Source organism: Trichomycterus rosablanca, chromosome 9 (genome assembly GCF_030014385.1).
Source record: "Trichomycterus rosablanca isolate fTriRos1 chromosome 9, fTriRos1.hap1, whole genome shotgun sequence".
Taxonomy (NCBI): domain Eukaryota; kingdom Metazoa; phylum Chordata; class Actinopteri; order Siluriformes; family Trichomycteridae; genus Trichomycterus; species Trichomycterus rosablanca.
Genome location: NC_085996.1, coordinates 25,437,450 through 25,453,990, shown reverse-complemented (window position 1 = coordinate 25,453,990; position 16,541 = coordinate 25,437,450). Strand labels below are relative to the sequence as shown.

Sequence of the window (16,541 nt, the reverse complement as noted above, 5' to 3'; positions counted from 1 at the left end):
CCATGTGCAAATCCCAGAGACATCATTTCATCATTAAAGTCTCATGTTTAATTGTGATGTTTTTACTCACAGTAATTTTTTATTGTTGCTTATACCATACATTCTCAAAGATGGTCACAGACACTTTTATATTCTATAGGCTGGGAACCTGAAATCGACTGGGAACTGTGTGTTTCATTGCCATTTTACATAAACATGGGAAAAACAAACCCCCAATATGCTGATAATTCCTTGTCCCACTGTCTCAGGTAAATTTTTGATGTCAACATTAATGATGTAAAAAAATTAGGGCTGTCGAAGTTGACGCGATAATAACGCATTAACGCAATCTCAATTTAACGCGATTAAAAAAAATAGTGCCGTTAACGCAAATTCTAGTTCATGTTGAGACTTGACTGGTAGAACCAACGTTTTAATGTCGGACTTGCCACCGTTGTTCATTTGCGGTTTGTTAAAATAATATAACTGAGCGTCGTAGGGATGCTTGCATAATAAAGAAATAAATACACGCTATATTCACAAGTTGTCGGGAGCAAAACACTTTATTAACTTAATCTGTTACGGCACTGAATACCGGAGTCAAGCACGCTAGTCCATGAACTATGGAAGCCCCAAAAGGGTCAAAACACACTCACTTCGTGTAGAAACGTCCACTTTCACATTTCACTTAAAAAACCTTGTTTTCTATAACATTTACACAGATTTTATTTAATGCGATTAATCGCGATTAACTATATGAAATTCTGAGATTAATCGCGATTAAAAAATTTAATCGTTTGACAGCCCTAAAAAATATATATATATTTTGCTAGCATATATATATAAATATATATATATAAAATGCTAGCACACCAGAGCTGAAATTTCAAACCCGTCGGTTCGTAACTTGGCTCTGCCATCCGACCGGGCTGAGTGGCTACGTGAACAATGATTGGCTTGTTGTTCATACAGCTGATGAGGGACATCATAACTGATGCAATTACAGCCTCTGCTGGCTGATTGATAGCGCCTGCACAGAGTCGAGGAATAATGCGTTGATCAGGTTGTGGCTCCCCATACACAAAGCTGATCCGCATATAAACTCGCCTCGTGCAGCTGAAAAGATGCCGTCGGCTACTGCACACGTGTCAAAGGGGGTGTGTGTCAGTCTTGTTCTCATAAATCAGTAGTGGAGATCAGAATCAGCAGAGAGGAAGCTTAATGCCATCAGGAAATTGGGTATATACAGTATATACAGTGTATCACAAAAGTGAGTACACCCCTCACATTTCTGCAAATATTTCATTATATCTTTTCATGGGACAACACTATAGAAATAAAACTTGGATATAACTTAGAGTAGTCAGTGTACAACTTGTATAGCAGTGTAGATTTACTGTCTTCTGAAAATAACTCAACACACAGCCATTAATGTCTAAATAGCTGGCAACATAAGTGAGTACACCCCACAGTGAACATGTCCAAATTGTGCCCAAAGTGTCAATATTTTGTGTGACCACCATTATTATCCAGCACTGCCTTAACCCTCCTGGGCATGGAATTCACCAGAGCTGCACAGGTTGCTACTGGAATCCTCTTCCACTCCTCCATGATGACATCACGGAGCTGGTGGATGTTAGACACCTTGAACTCCTCCACCTTCCACTTGAGGATGCGCCACAGGTGCTCAATTGGGTTTAGTCCATCACCTTTACCTTCAGCTTCCTCAGCAAGGCAGTTGTCATCTTGGAGGTTGTGTTTGGGGTCGTTATCCTGTTGGAAAACTGCCATGAGGCCCAGTTTTCGAAGGGAGGGGATCATGCTCTGTTTCAGAATGTCACAGTACATGTTGGAATTCATGTTTCCCTCAATGAACTGCAGCTCCCCAGTGCCAGCAACACTCATGCAGCCCAAGACCATGATGCTACCACCACCATGCTTGACTTGCAAGATACAGTTGTCTTGGTACTTCTCACCAGGGCGCCGCCACACATGCTGGACACCATCTGAGCCAAACAAGTTTATCTTGGTCTCGTCAGACCACAGGGCATTCCAGTAATCCATGTTCTTGGACTGTTTGTCTTCAGCAAACTGTTTGCGGGCTTTCTTGTGCGTCAGCTTCCTTCTGGGATGACGACCATGCAGACCGAGTTGATGCAGTGTACGGCGTATGGTCTGAGCACTGACAGGCTGACCTCCCACGTCTTCAACCTCTGCAGCAATGCTGGCAGCACTCATGTGTCTATTTTTTAAAGCCAATCTCTGGATATGACGCCGAACACGTGTACTCAACTTCTTTGGTTGACCCTGGCGAAGCCTGTTCCGAGTGGAACCTGTCCTGGAAAACCACTGTATGACCTTGGCCACCATGCTGTAGCTCAGTTTCAGGGTGTTAGCAATCTTCTTATAGCCCAGGCCATCTTTGTGGAGAGCAACAATTCTATTTCTCACATCCTCAGAGAGTTCTTTGCCATGAGGTGCCATGTTGAATATCCAGTGGCCAGTATGAGAGAATTGTACCCAAAACACCAAATTTAACAGCCCTGCTCCCCATTTACACCTGGGACCTTGACACATGACACCAGGAAGGGACAACGACACATTTGGGCACAATTTGGACATGTTCACTGTAGGGTGTACTCACTTATGTTGCCAGCTATTTAGACATTAATGGCTGTGTGTTGAGTTATTTTCAGAAGACAGTAAATCTACACTGCTATACAAGCTGTACACTGACTACTCTAAGTTATATCCAAGTTTCATGTCTATAGTGTTGTCCCATGAAAAGATATAATGAAATATTTGCAGAAATGTGAGGGGTGTACTCACTTTTGTGATACACTGTATATATTATCTGCAAATATTTCATTATATCTTTTCATGGGACAACACTATAGACATGAAACTTGGATATAACTTAGAGTAGTCAGTGTACAACTTGTATAGCAATGTAGATTTACTGTCTTCTGAAAATAACTCAACACAGCCATTAATGTCTAAATAGCTGGCAACATAAGTGAGTACACCCCACACTGAACATGTCCAAATTGTGCCCAAATGTGTCGTTGTCCCTCCCTGGTGTCATGTGTCAAGGTCCCAGGTGTGAATGGGGAGCAGGGCTGTTAAATTTGGTGTTTTGGGTACAATTCTCTCATACTGGCCACTGGATATTCAACATGGCACCTCATGGCAAAGAACTCTCTGAGGATGTGAGAAATAGAATTGTTGCTCTCCACAAAGATGGCCTGGGCTATAAGAAGATTGCTAACACCCTGAAACTGAGCTACAGCATGGTGGCCAAGGTCATACAGCGGTTTTCCAGGACAGGTTCCACTCGGAACAGGCTTCGCCAGGGTCGACCAAAGAAGTTGAGTCCACGTGTTTGGCGTCATATCCAGAGGTTGGCTTTAAAAAATAGACACGAGTGCTGCCAGCATTGCTGCAGAGGTTGAAGACGTGGGAGGTCAGCCTGTCAGTGCTCAGACCATACGCCGCACACTGCATCAACTCGGTCTGCATGGTCGTCATCCCAGAAGGAAGCTGACGCACAAGAAAGCCCGCAAACAGTTTGCTGAAGACAAGCAGTCCAAGAACATGGATTACTGGAATGCCCTGTGGTCTGACGAGACCAAGATAAACTTGTTTGGCTCAGATGGTGTCCAGCATGTGTGGCGGCGCCCTGGTGAGAAGTACCAAGACAACTGTATCTTGCCTACAGTCAAGCATGGTGGTGGTAGCATCATGGTCTTGGGCTGCATGAGTGTTGCTGGCACTGGGGAGCTGCAGTTCATTGAGGGAAACATGAATTCCAACATGTACTGTGACATTCTGAAACAGAGCATGATCCCCTTCACTTCGAAAACTGGGCCTCATGGCAGTTTTCCAACAGGATAACGACCCCAAACACAACCTCCAAGATGACAACTGCCTTGCTGAGGAAGCTGAAGGTAAAGGTGATGGACTAAACCCAATTGAGCCAAATTAAACCCAACCTTTCCTCAAGTGGAAGGTGGAGGAGTTCAAGGTGTCTAACATCCACCAGCTCCGTGATGTCATCATGGAGGAGTGGAAGAGGATTCCAGTAGCAACCTGTGCAGCTCTGGTGAATTCCATGCTCAGGAGGGTTAAGGCAGTGCTGGATAATAATGGTGGTCACACAAAATATTGACACTTTGGGCACAATTTGGACATGTTCACTGTGCGGTGTACTCACTTATGTTGCCAGCCATTTAGACATTAATGGCTGTGTTGAGTTATTTTCAGAAGACAGTAAATCTACACTGCTATACAAGTTGTACACTGACTACTCTAAGTTATATCCAAGTTTTATTTCTATAGTGTTGTCCCATGAAAAGATATAATAAAATATTTGCAGAAATGTGAGGGGTGTACTCACTTTTGTGATACACTGTATATATACTGTATATATATATATATATATATATATATATATATATACACAGTATATACAGTATATGCAGTATATATATATAACAAATGCAATAGAAGCAAATAAAGCATTTCTGTAATGCATCCGATGTGACTTTGCAGGGCAGGGCAGTGATGACTCCGTTGTTAGGGCTGTGGGCTATTGAGAATGTCTGTTAAACATGCCCCTGCACCTGTTCATTAAATACTATAGATAGCAGGGGCAAGCTGTAGCCTAGTGGTTAAGGTACTGGACTAATAACCAGAAGGTGGCTGGTTCAAGCCCCACCACTGCTGCCACAAGGTTGTTGCTGTTGGGCCCTTAAGCAAAGCCCTTAACCCTCAATTGCTCAAACTGTATACTGTAACTGTAATGTAAGTCGCTTTGGATAAAAGTGTCTGCTAAATGCTGAAGATGTAAATGTAAATGAATAATGCATTTAAACAAACTTCGAACGAACAGTCTCTCTTTTTGACCAAGCAGAATTCAATAGCATCATTGTATGTCATTTAGATATGGGTGTGTTAATATTTACCTGCTGGTCCTCTGGGGAGTGTGACACATTGGCTGGCTGCTCCAACTCTGCAAGGTCCTGCTCAGCCGAGTCTAGAGAGGCAGCCGAGTCTAGAGAGGCAGCCGAGTCTAGAGAGGCAACCGGGTCTTCATTGGTCCCTGCTTCTTGACTCTCCACTGGTTTAACCAACACGCTACAGAAAGGCAAAATCTTTCAAAATTGTGTTCTAGTGGAATGTGTCAGTTAAAAATTAAACCACAAAACAATTTTTGTTCATCAGAACAGGTCTCAGTGTTTGGATCTTGAGAAGTTGAATGTCTAGAATGAACTGAGGTAGGGAAAATGATGTGCCAGAATAAGCACATTGTTCCTCCAGTGCTTCACTGTTACCTGGCTATTCTCACAGTTACCTGTTATTAACAGTAATGAGCTGGTTAGCTGACAGCTGTTCAGTCCTTACCTGCTGACTGTAGAAGCAGGAAACTGGCTGGAGAGGGCCATGGAGCCCCACTCACAATAACTGGCATTAGAGTTCTTTAGTGGAGCACCAGCACTGGCAATCTCTAGTGGACTGAGGGGACAAATCATATGCTATTTACCAAAAGAGACAGAAAGAAAAGGAGAGAGAGAAGAGAGTTGGAGGAGGGGGATATTTAGGGTCGAAATTTGGTTGTGGGAGAATCCTGCAAATGGCTGAGGACAGTCCAAGCAGAGAAGTGTGAAGTCTTCTCATATTTGGTATGTCTGATGCTTAAATTCAGTAACACGACTGAATGTCCAGAATTTCAGATGATTTGGGAAATATACCTATATTACTCAGTCTCATTACACTGAGCCAAAACTGTATGAATAAATGTGCACAATAATATAAAAATAGTTGAGGAATGGTTGAACAATACCACATAAAAATAAGTGATTTCTTTAAACATATTAGACAACTCACCTGGAGGGGCTTTCGGTGGAGGTGTGTGAGGTAGATAAGGCTGCTTCTGATGTGTTCCTGGGCTCATCAGCGTTGGGGTCTATATGGATGTCGGCATGTGGTTCAGCAGACAAAGAATCAACATCAGCAGTAGCAGCAGTTTGTTCCAGAGGGGGCGAAGCATTGGGAGGTTTATCCTCAAGCTGGCTCTGGATTGAGTGAGGAGGTGGTGATGATTGGTGGGGTTGTTCTTGGGTACCCTGTTGCTGATCAGGTGTGTAAAGGGGCTCTGAATCCTGTGACTCAGGTACAAAGTGCACATGGTCCACAACCTCCTCTACTATATTCACAGTCTATAAAGAGAAATGAGACTGAAATTAAATGTCTTTAATTTTTTTAAGAAAAGTGCCACATTTCACGGCAGTCATTAAATGACACTCATAAATTGAATGATAAAATAAAAAGAAGCAACAATACACAGCACAGCCTATCTTAATTGTTAAGTGTAAAGCTAAAACATTCAGCGACACTGCGAGGCTCCGTCTCAAATTTAAGCAACAGAACACGAGAGGGAGTGTGTTATCGCGAATATCATCACAGCCGTGATGTTATTCGCGATAACACACGGCCTTTTATACAACAGTTTTTACAAAATAAAGAAAGAAAATAAATCAAAGAAGCACTGAATTTCATAATAAATATGCTTTAATATTGACAATACCTTCCGCCAAAAAGTAGTTCCACAACGAATATAAAGTTTAACACTACAAAGCAGACATCCCAAGTTGCAAAAACTCATTTCAGGAAGGTAAGAACAAGAAGAAGAGGGCAAGAACCTCCGAAGGGAAAAAAAAGAAATAAAAACCTCTCGCACACACCAAAGGATATGGGTGATAACAGAACTTCTAGGAGCTGCTAACTGGGCTATTAAGCTAACTGTTCGCGTTACAAACACATTGATGTTCCCTACATAGTGCACTAGATTGTGTATCAGATCATGGATTTATGTTCCCTACATAGTGCACTAGATAGTGAATTAGACAATTGATTTATGTTTCCTACACAGTGCACTAGATTGTATATCAGATAACGGATTTAAAACGCGATCGGGAATAAGGTCTGTGTCGCCTGTGTGCGCGTTTGTGTGCATGAAGCTTGTCGTCAATGGCAACGCGTCAGCGGAGTAATACAGTTGTGGTGTGAAAAGACCGTACTGTTATCACGAATATCAGCACAGTTAGAACGCTTCAGATTGTAAGGTCGGAACTAACTGTTGTATAAATGAAAATACTCGTCAGTGTTTTGACACACCCCCTCTACGCACTCCCACAGAATTGTTTGGGAGTCTTCCAAACTCATTTACCCGAGTAGTGTTTGCAGCCGCTTTAGACTTCAACATCTTGGACATTTTGACTAACCGATTGCTAACTAAATTGCCGTAAGATTGCTAGGACCGCCTCATAGTGCAAATTAACCAGTAAATGTGAGGCACTTGAATGCTGCCCGAATTAAAAATGTTAACTCGCTAAACACAAAGCTTAAATTTCGAATTTCACAGAAAATTGCATATTACATGGAAAAAGGCTCATTTCACAGTCCATGAGGCAATTTTCACGACTGTGAATAAGGTAGGGCCTTAATTATAATATAACCCTATTAGAATAAGACAATGTATTATTCATCAACACAATAATCTGAAACAATATGCATGACTTGAATCAGACATACAAATGTAAACAGCTATTAGAGTATTTTAGTTCCATATGAACTAATTCTCTGATAAAAAAAATGGAGTCTACATCTACAACTATAAAAAAATCTGTGACTATGTAGTCTAGTCGACAAACCATGCAGTATATAGTGTTTTAGTATGTTCTAAACAGCCTCCTTTCTTTGGCAGATTCTTCTGGTGCATATTTGGTCTTCCTCTCTTCATCTTCCATCTGTTTTTTTTTTTTTTTTCCTACCATATTGAGGAAACCTCTCTCATCTGTTAACACTGTCATGCTACTGCTACCTGGCTAAGTACTTAATCTGCACGGCGCTCCACAGTGCTTTTAGCGGCGAACAATATTATATGATCTGCTGCCTTATGTTTATTTATTTATTTATTAGGATTTTAACGTCATGTTTTACACACTGGTTACATTCATGACAGAAAAGGTAGTTACTGGTTACAATTTTGTATCTCCAATTCACCTCACTTGCATGTCTTTGGACTATGGGAGGAAACCGGAGCTTCTGGCGAAAACCCAAACTGGGAGAACACACCTGGGGATCGAACCCAGGACCTTCTTGCTGTGAGGCGACAGTGCTACCCACTGAGCCACCATGCCGCTCTCTGCCGCCTTTTAAAGCATACAGCTGTACAGATGTTACGGTACGGTGGTATATGAAAAATCCATACTGTATGAGGAATCAAAGACGGTACACCAAATGTACCGCCATACCACCCAGCTCTAACAGCAGCTAGACTGTAATGTGCATCAGTATAGATTCAATATCACCACAGGTACCTCTTTAGGTTCGTCTTCATCTTGAGCATCATGCTTCAGCTGCTCCTCTAATGCAGCCCTCTCTGTCTCCAGCCCCACTTCATATGATAGCTGTGTGGTCCATTTCTCCTCAACCTGCCAAGATGATAGAGAGCAAAGCAACCAGTCTAAATGTACCTGAAGCAATGAGCATCCTTAATTTGCACTTATGTAACAGACACAGAAGAAGGATCTTGTAAAATAATAAGCACAATTCTTTTCCCATCCAGAACAATAACAAAAACTTGTACAATATTTATTATTTATTTAAGTTTTTAGGTGCCTGAGAAAATTTGAGGACTTATACAGACATAGTATCATGCCTATACTGCTCTTACTTGCTGGTCTGGATCAGACACGCTGACATATTATTATTTATTAGGATTTTAATGTCATGTTTTACACTTTGGTTACATTCCTGACAGGACAGGCAGATACAGGTCACACAAGATTCATCAATTCAAGTCCAATGTTAAACACAGTCATGGGCATTTTTGTATATTGTATTAGAATGGATTTGCCTTACAATAGACAGACTATAATATAAACCTACTGAAACCACCTTAAGTAACTTGACAGAACAAAAAGCTAATGGTTTAAAGACAAGCTAAATAGATCATACTTTGTGAGTGTGTGTTTATTCAAAGAGGCATTTGAGTGTGTGTTTGTACGGCAAACTAAACCTGTATGGCTGCTGTTTGCCTTTCAAACAAACCACCCAACCACAGGCCAGGAACTGAGGCTTACTAATACAAATCAAACATTCAAATATAAAGTAAACCGACATTAAACATTAAGTAACCTTTAAAGTAAGTCTGGTTAAGCAGACTGACCAGAAGTGTGACGATCACAATAAGCCCTGAATAACTACTATTTACATGTATTTCACAAGTTTAATTTCATAACAAAGCCGACAGCACAGTAGTACAAGATGTAATTTCTTCAGAAATTGATCCTCATGTCCAGTCACTGGGCTAAAAAATTATCCCAGTCTCCCAGTGTCCTGTTGGTTTTCCACTAGGTTTTACAGCCTCCAAAACATGCACATAGGTGGATTGGCTATGGATTGCTATACTTCTCCCCCCTGGTTAAGTAAGTGGGTGAGTTTGTTTGATTCTTAATGCCATGTCAGCTGCTATAGCTATTACCATGAATAAATAATAGGTTCCATTTTTAAAAAGTCAAAGTGGCAAGTTGATTTGTTTGTATTGAATTTATAGGGATTAGGGTGTTGTTTGCTTGACTGTGAGTTTAATAGATTTTTCATATCTTATTTAGGGTTTTTAAGTACTGCTTTTAAGCAGTTTTTTGGGAAGGGGGCTAATGTTTGTTTGTTTAATTCTTAATGCCACGTCAGCTGCTATGGCTATTATCAGGCCAAGCTGATAAATGAACTTTAAACGTCAAAGTGGTGGGTCAATTTGCTTCTTTTTTTTTTTTTTTACTTGTGCTTTGAGTGTTTGTGTAACTATGAGGGTGTATAGTCTTTATTGTTTTTTCTTAACTTATATGGCATTTTTTAAATGTAATTGCTCCCAAGAATTGAAGCAGTTTTTGGGGGGTACTGAGGTGAAGATTTTCCCTGTAGCTGTTGGTATTGTAGAATTTTGTTCTGATGGTGTTCATCTGTTGGCATGAATAGAGGATGTTTAATAGACGTTCTTGATCCACTTGTGGGGGGCTTGTGGGGGCCTGGTCTTCTTTTAGCAAAGTAGATATGGGTCAATTTGAGGGGGCTAATGTGAAGATTTCTGTGTAGTTGTTTGTATGGTAGAATTTTGTTTTGGTGTTGTTTATCTTCTGGCATGCATAGAAGATGTGTTTGACAGAGGTTCTTGGTCCACAGAGGGGGCAAGTAGGGACCTGGTCTCCCTTTAGCAGGTAGGTATGAGTGAGTCTTGTGTAAATCATTTGTTCCTATAATTTTTTGGGGTATTGAATTCTGTCTGTTTTTAAAGTAGGGTGGATTTCTTACAGTTTATTGGTGGTATAGGTTTCACAATCTTTTTGCCAAGCTTCTGTGGTGTATGCTTTCACGGTGGGACTGAGATCAGATAAAGGGCATTATCGAAGCGGGGATGTTATGGCTTGCTTTGCTGAGTGGGTGAGTAAGTAGGGCAGCTGTAGCCTAGCGGTTAAGGTACTGGACCAGTAATCAGAAGGTTGCCGGTTCAAGCCCCACCACTACATTTTACATTTTCAGCATTTAGCAGACGCTCTTATCCAGAGCGACTTACAGAAGTGCTTCCATAGTGAACATTTCATTCCTTAAGTTTAGATAGACAACAGTCGAAGAACACAACTCTGCTAAAACCTGTTAGAACCAAAGTGCCTTTTTTTTTTTTTTTTAAATGGAAAAGATTGGAATAAAGTGTTAGTAAATAAGTACAAATCAGCCTAAGTGTTTAGTAAAAAGGTGTGTTTTTAATCGTTTTTTAAAGACAGCAAGAGACTCAGCTGTTCAGACAGACAGAGGAAGTTCGTTCCACCATTTGGGCACTAGAACAGAGAACAGCCTTGATGCTTGTCTTCCTTTAGTCCTGGATGGAGGCTCAAGTCGAGCAGGTTGCCACTGTTGGGCCCTTGAGCAATGCCCTTTACCCTCAATTGCTTAGATTGTATACTGTAAGTCGCTTAGGATAAAAGCGTCTGCTAAATGCTGAAAATGTAAATGTAAGTGAGTGAGATGGGCCTGCAATGGACTGGTACACTTGAGGATATATTCCTTCTTTGCACCAAGTGTTACTAAGTACACTACAGACCCACAGCGACTAAAGCTATCAGCTGATTTAAACATTTTAAACACTTCCAGTAAAATCATGTGATGTTGCCATTGGCACATTTTAATAGAGTTACTGCTTGTTTACTGAATTTCATTTAGTAAAATATCTATCTATCTATCTATCTATCTATCTATCTATCTATCTATCTATCTATCTATCTATCTATCTATCAGTGTCTATCTATAATGTATTATTATTATTTTTTACTTTCCAATAGGTTAAAATTTGTAAAAAAAAAAAAAAAAAAACTGTATTCATATATTTGACTCGAATATTTATGTGGAGAAAAATAGATCAGACTGATTAAATCAAACTGAGTAGCATGAACGAATCTTCCAACAATTAGATTTATTTTATAATCATCAGCTACAGAGCAGAGTGGGTTTTTCTAGATGTTCAGACATTGAATTTGAGCAGGCTGTCTAAACACTCACTGGCAACCAGTGCAAAGTCTTTAGTAATTAGGTCTTACAAAATCTTAACTTATCAACATACGCATTCCCCTAAAGGTCAAACCATGTGAGACTTCTGTTCCCACTCTTACGAAGACAGACCTACAGGTCAATGTGAATGTGGCCTGTTGATTTCCCAAGTCTCACAGACTCAGCAGAATAATTGCTGAATGCTACACAAGACTAGACTGAGTTAATTATGGATTTAGAATGAGAAGGGCTGACAGAATAAGGAATTTCAAGATCAACAGAAAAAGGAATTCATAAGTAAGGTTCAGATCTGGTTTAGCATCAACGGTTTGGCTTCTCAGTTGAAATCCCAGCAGAGTTGAACACCTTTTAACTGACCGTCTTGTGTGGAATCTAAAACTAATGGCTAGTATTTTTTTTAATGCATTTTCTCCCCATTTTCCTCCCGATTAAGCACACAAAAATTTTGTCTTCCGCTGCTACCAGAGATACCAGATTGCATCCGAGGAGAGCACGTCGCTGTACATGCATTCTGCACAGGCGTCTCTTCTACAAAGCGTATGAAGAACCACCCACACATAGTCTGGCCCCCACCCTGCAGATACAGTGGCCAATGAGTATCTGCTGCAGGCACTGCCAATTATGCCCGCTAGATGGCACCCAGCCGACCGGCGGCAACACCGAGTTTCGAACCAAGGAGTTTAGAAACTCGGTGCTGGTGTGCAAGCGGAATATCCCGCTGCTCCACCTGGGCGCCATGGCTAGTATTAAGTTTATTGTAATCCATCGTTAGAGTCAAGAAATCCTGTTTGTGGAAACCTAAATTTAATAGTTATATTTGATAGTGAAAAACTGTAATATTTTATATTTTAACACAGCCACTAAAGTCAGTAAAACATATTTAGTTCTTGCTTTAAAACATTATTTAATGTTTCGTAATCTTGTGTATTTTAGCATAATTTATATTTAAATTATTAATAAAACTTTGTTGCTCTAAATAAACAATGCTATAAATGTTATGTTAAATAAATAATGCTATAAATGCTGTGTTGCCCTAGAACACTTAACAATAAAAGTACCGGAGGAGCTATTTGACAAAAATGTATGAAATAAAACATCATAGGTCATCACAGGTTTAAGTCTAAACCATTAGGTTTAGATGGAGTGGGGGTGATAGGAAGCAGCAGCTTATAAAAATAACTTTCTGAACTAGATGCACTCGACATCTCCTCTTTCTAAGTAGTTTTCAAATACCAGCTTCATTAAAGTACAATGATACAAATTGGACACCAGCTTCAACACCTGTGGAAATGAATCATCATTGAGCAACGGTGATGCCCTGATGAATCTTGTGCAACTAGTAACTATCCTGTCATGAATGTAACCAAAGTGTTTAAAACATGACATTAAAATCCGAATGAAAGAGCGCCCAGGTTGCACACCAGCACAGAGTTTCTGAACTCCTCGGTTCGAAACTCGGTGTTGCCACCGGCTGGCTGGGTGCCATCTAGGCATAATAATTGGCAGTGCCTGCAGCAGATACTAATTGGCCACCGTATCTGCAGGGTGGGGGCCGGACTATGTGTGGGTGGGTAGGTCTTCATATGCTGTGTAAGGACCCTGACTGGCGGAAGAGGCAGAATGAATGGGCGAGAAGAGGAGGGCTGTGCATGTGTCGGAAGAGGCGTGTGCAGCGATGTGCTCTTCTCAGATGCAATCTGGTATCTCTCAGCAGCGGAAGACTGAATTGAGTGTGCTAAATCGGGAGGAAAATGCATTCAAAAAAATCCTAATAAATAAATTATTTGTTGCCCAGGTTTTGCTACAGAAAGTTTATTTGCAGGAAGGAACTAGTTTTTGTTTGCTGTCTGGTTGTATTTCTTACCTTGACGATAGTTTTCTCCTCCTGTGTCGTGTGAGGGCCATCGTCCTGTTCAGAAAGTTCTGGGCCCGTGGAAGGCTGTACTGAACACTGGACATTATGATTGGGGGACCTGCAAAACACAAATCAAGACTGTTAATACATTCAGAACTAACTAGAAAAAACAGGTAAGTAATACTATGCTATTTTGGGCTAAACCTGACATGGGCAGAGTTTCCATGTAATCCATGACTAGGCTCAGTGTATGCCCGTGATGAGCACTGACAGTGTGTGCACTACTCAGCAACTACATTTTTAAAGTTTGCCAGTCAGTCATCGGGGTAACGACTAGTTGCAAACTCACCTATTACACACAGCCAAGAGCAAACATTTGATCATCTGCATCAGGCTGTGCATACATATAAACAGTCTGCTAAATGATTTCTTTGTTAATGAAGCACACAGTATGGTAAACGGAGTGTCGTCTGAGACCCAGCCTTCCAGCTTGCTACATGTGCAGCCTCATACAGCTCATTTTGAACTATATAACCTAGGGCTGCCACTAACAACTATTTTTTTATCGATTAATCTATAGACTATTTTATCGATTAGTCGATTAATCTAACAATTAATTTTCCTTAAAAATTTTTATTCAGAATCTCATTTACGCTTCTTTTATTTTAACAACAAACTGCATGGCATAATAATATGGCACAAAAATAAATGTAAACGGGGTTTATGTCCATATTATCAAATTCTCAAGTGCTCCATATTAAACCAAGTGCAGCATGTGTTTATGGCATTCCATACACAAAGCAAAGTGCTTAAACTTACAGCAGAAATAAAACAGATGTGGGCAAGTCTCATTAAGTCCAACGTACAGTAAAGACTGAATGAGTCCAGATTCTAACCTACACATTCACTCAAAACTTCAAGTTCTAAGCCATGTAAACACAGTGATAAGCGTTAAGGCGCATTCACATGAGAAGCTTTTTGCGCTTTGATCGCCGCGGAAACAGCAAAAATCGCGAGCCCAACGGAGCAAGTGCACGGCGCGTGTGAATGCGCCCTAACTGAACTCGCTAAGAAATACGGTATTCCAAGAACTCCGCGATTGAGAAGCTTAATGAAACAATTTGTGCCAGTTTTAAGTATTCCGAAACTTTAGATGATTTGGATCTTGGAAAACCTTTAGCTTTTCTTTGAAAGCTCTCTGCAGACGGCATTTTTTAAGAATGCGCTTAATGCCGCCAACCAGTGATTGGACCAAATACAACTCAGGTCACGCACGCAGCAAATAGTGCCGAGGGAAATCATATGAATGGTTATATGAATGGAAACGTAGTAGAAATGAAAAAGGATCATTTATAAGCACAGTTTTAACTTAAAATATTGACGTCAATGCTCATCGACTAGGGCGACCAATCGCGGCAGCCCTAATATAACCTATATTATTATTATTATCATTTTAAACATTATTTCACAGTAAATTGTTACTACACAGATGCCATAAAAACAGTTCCCATACTTTTAGTTGTTGGATTAGATTACCTTGTAGTGCTTACATATGCACCACAAGTCTTGATCTGTGCATCTTCCAAGCATATCTCCCAATATATTCATTTCCATTTTCCAATTGTCAATCCGCTGCTGTTTTCACAACCCCTGATCTGATCAAAGAGAGCCAGATCACCACACGCCCCCATCGACACGTGTCCAATCTGCAGGCGCTTAACTTCACCTGCCAGGGCCGGGTTCACACACGAAGCATACGGAGAGCCAAACTTAGCTCAATGTGACCCTCCTCCCTCCTCTATCCGTGCAGGTGCCTGGACCAATCCTGGTGATTGCATAATGCAGCGACAGTGTGAAGAAACCCTGTGCATCCTTCCCTCCCTCAAACTCGACCAACCATGTTCGTGTGGACGTCAAGGCTGGCCGGTGACTCTGCTGAGATTTGAATATACTTGTAACTTGTAAATGGCCTATCTTCACTAGCAACTGTAAATTGTGGCATGTGTGACCCAACATAACAGTGAGTTAACCATGGTCAACTCTAGCGCAAACAGATTTCAAAGGGCATCTGTTCTTTGAGGGGTCTTATTCAGGAGAGATAAGATGGGATTTGAACACCACTAACAAGTAGTCAAATCAAATGGTTTTAACACACATCTTATTTACCACAAACTGCATGAAAAGATGAGAGATGATGAGGAATTAATATGAACGCATTTTGAGATTATTGTAGCCAGGCCTACATCATCTAATTGCTCACAATGTATGAGCACCTAATAAATGTAAGAATTGAAAATAATCTAATGAGTGAATAACATATTTCTTGGCAATAAGTCACCTGTTCACTACATCAATCAGGCATAACATTATGACCACCTCCTTGTTTCTACACTCAATGCCCATTTTATCAGCTCCACTTACCATATAGAAGCACTTTGTAGTTCTACAATTACTGACTGTAGTCCATCTGTTTCTCTGCATGTTTTTTAACCCGCTTTCACCCTGTTCTTCAATGGTCAGGACCCCCATGGTGGTGGTGTGTTAGTGTGTGTTGTGCTGGTATGAGTGGATAAGACAGCAGCACTGATGGAGTTTTTAAACACCTCACTGTCACTGCTGGACTGAGAATAGTCCACCAACCAGAAATCTATCCAGCCAACAGCGCCCCGTGGGCAGCGTCCTGTGACCACTGATGAAGGTCTAGAAGATGACCAACTCAAACAGCAGCAATAGTGATCGTCTCTGACTTTACATCTACAAGGTCGACCAACTAGGCAGGGTGTCTAATAGAGTGGACAGGGAGTGGACACAGTGTTTAGAAACTCCAGCAGCGCTGCTGTGTCTGATCCACTCATACCAGCAAAACACACACTAACACACCACCACCATGTCAGTGTTACTGCAGTGCTGAGAATGATCCACCACCCAAATAATACCTACTCTGTGGTGGTCCTTTGGGGGTCCTGACCATTGAAGAACAGGGTGAAAGCAGGCTAAAAAGGTATGTCGAGAACTAGATGGAATACAGTCAGTAATTGTAGTGCTTCTATATGGTAAGTGGAGCTGATAAAATGGACAATGT

The 16,541-nt window shown here is 40.9% G+C and overlaps 1 protein-coding gene across 5 annotated transcripts in view; it reads right to left on the bottom strand.

Moving 5' to 3' along the window:
* The window catches only part of suco (SUN domain containing ossification factor), a 95,619-nt gene that overhangs the window by 39,149 nt on the left and 39,929 nt on the right, over window positions 1–16,541 (bottom strand). For 4 of the 5 annotated variants that reach the window (XM_063002156.1, XM_063002157.1, XM_063002158.1 and 1 more), the window contains exons 2-6: window positions 13,469–13,577; window positions 8,361–8,474; window positions 5,866–6,197; window positions 5,383–5,493; window positions 4,944–5,115 (exon numbers count right to left, since the gene is read on the bottom strand). In XM_063002156.1, the coding sequence (XP_062858226.1) occupies window positions 4,944–5,115; window positions 5,383–5,493; window positions 5,866–6,197; window positions 8,361–8,474; window positions 13,469–13,577 (838 nt within the window). The remainder of the gene's footprint in view (window positions 1–4,943; window positions 5,116–5,382; window positions 5,494–5,865; window positions 6,198–8,360; window positions 8,475–13,468; window positions 13,578–16,541) is intronic. The other variant, XM_063002161.1, reaches the window with a different exon arrangement.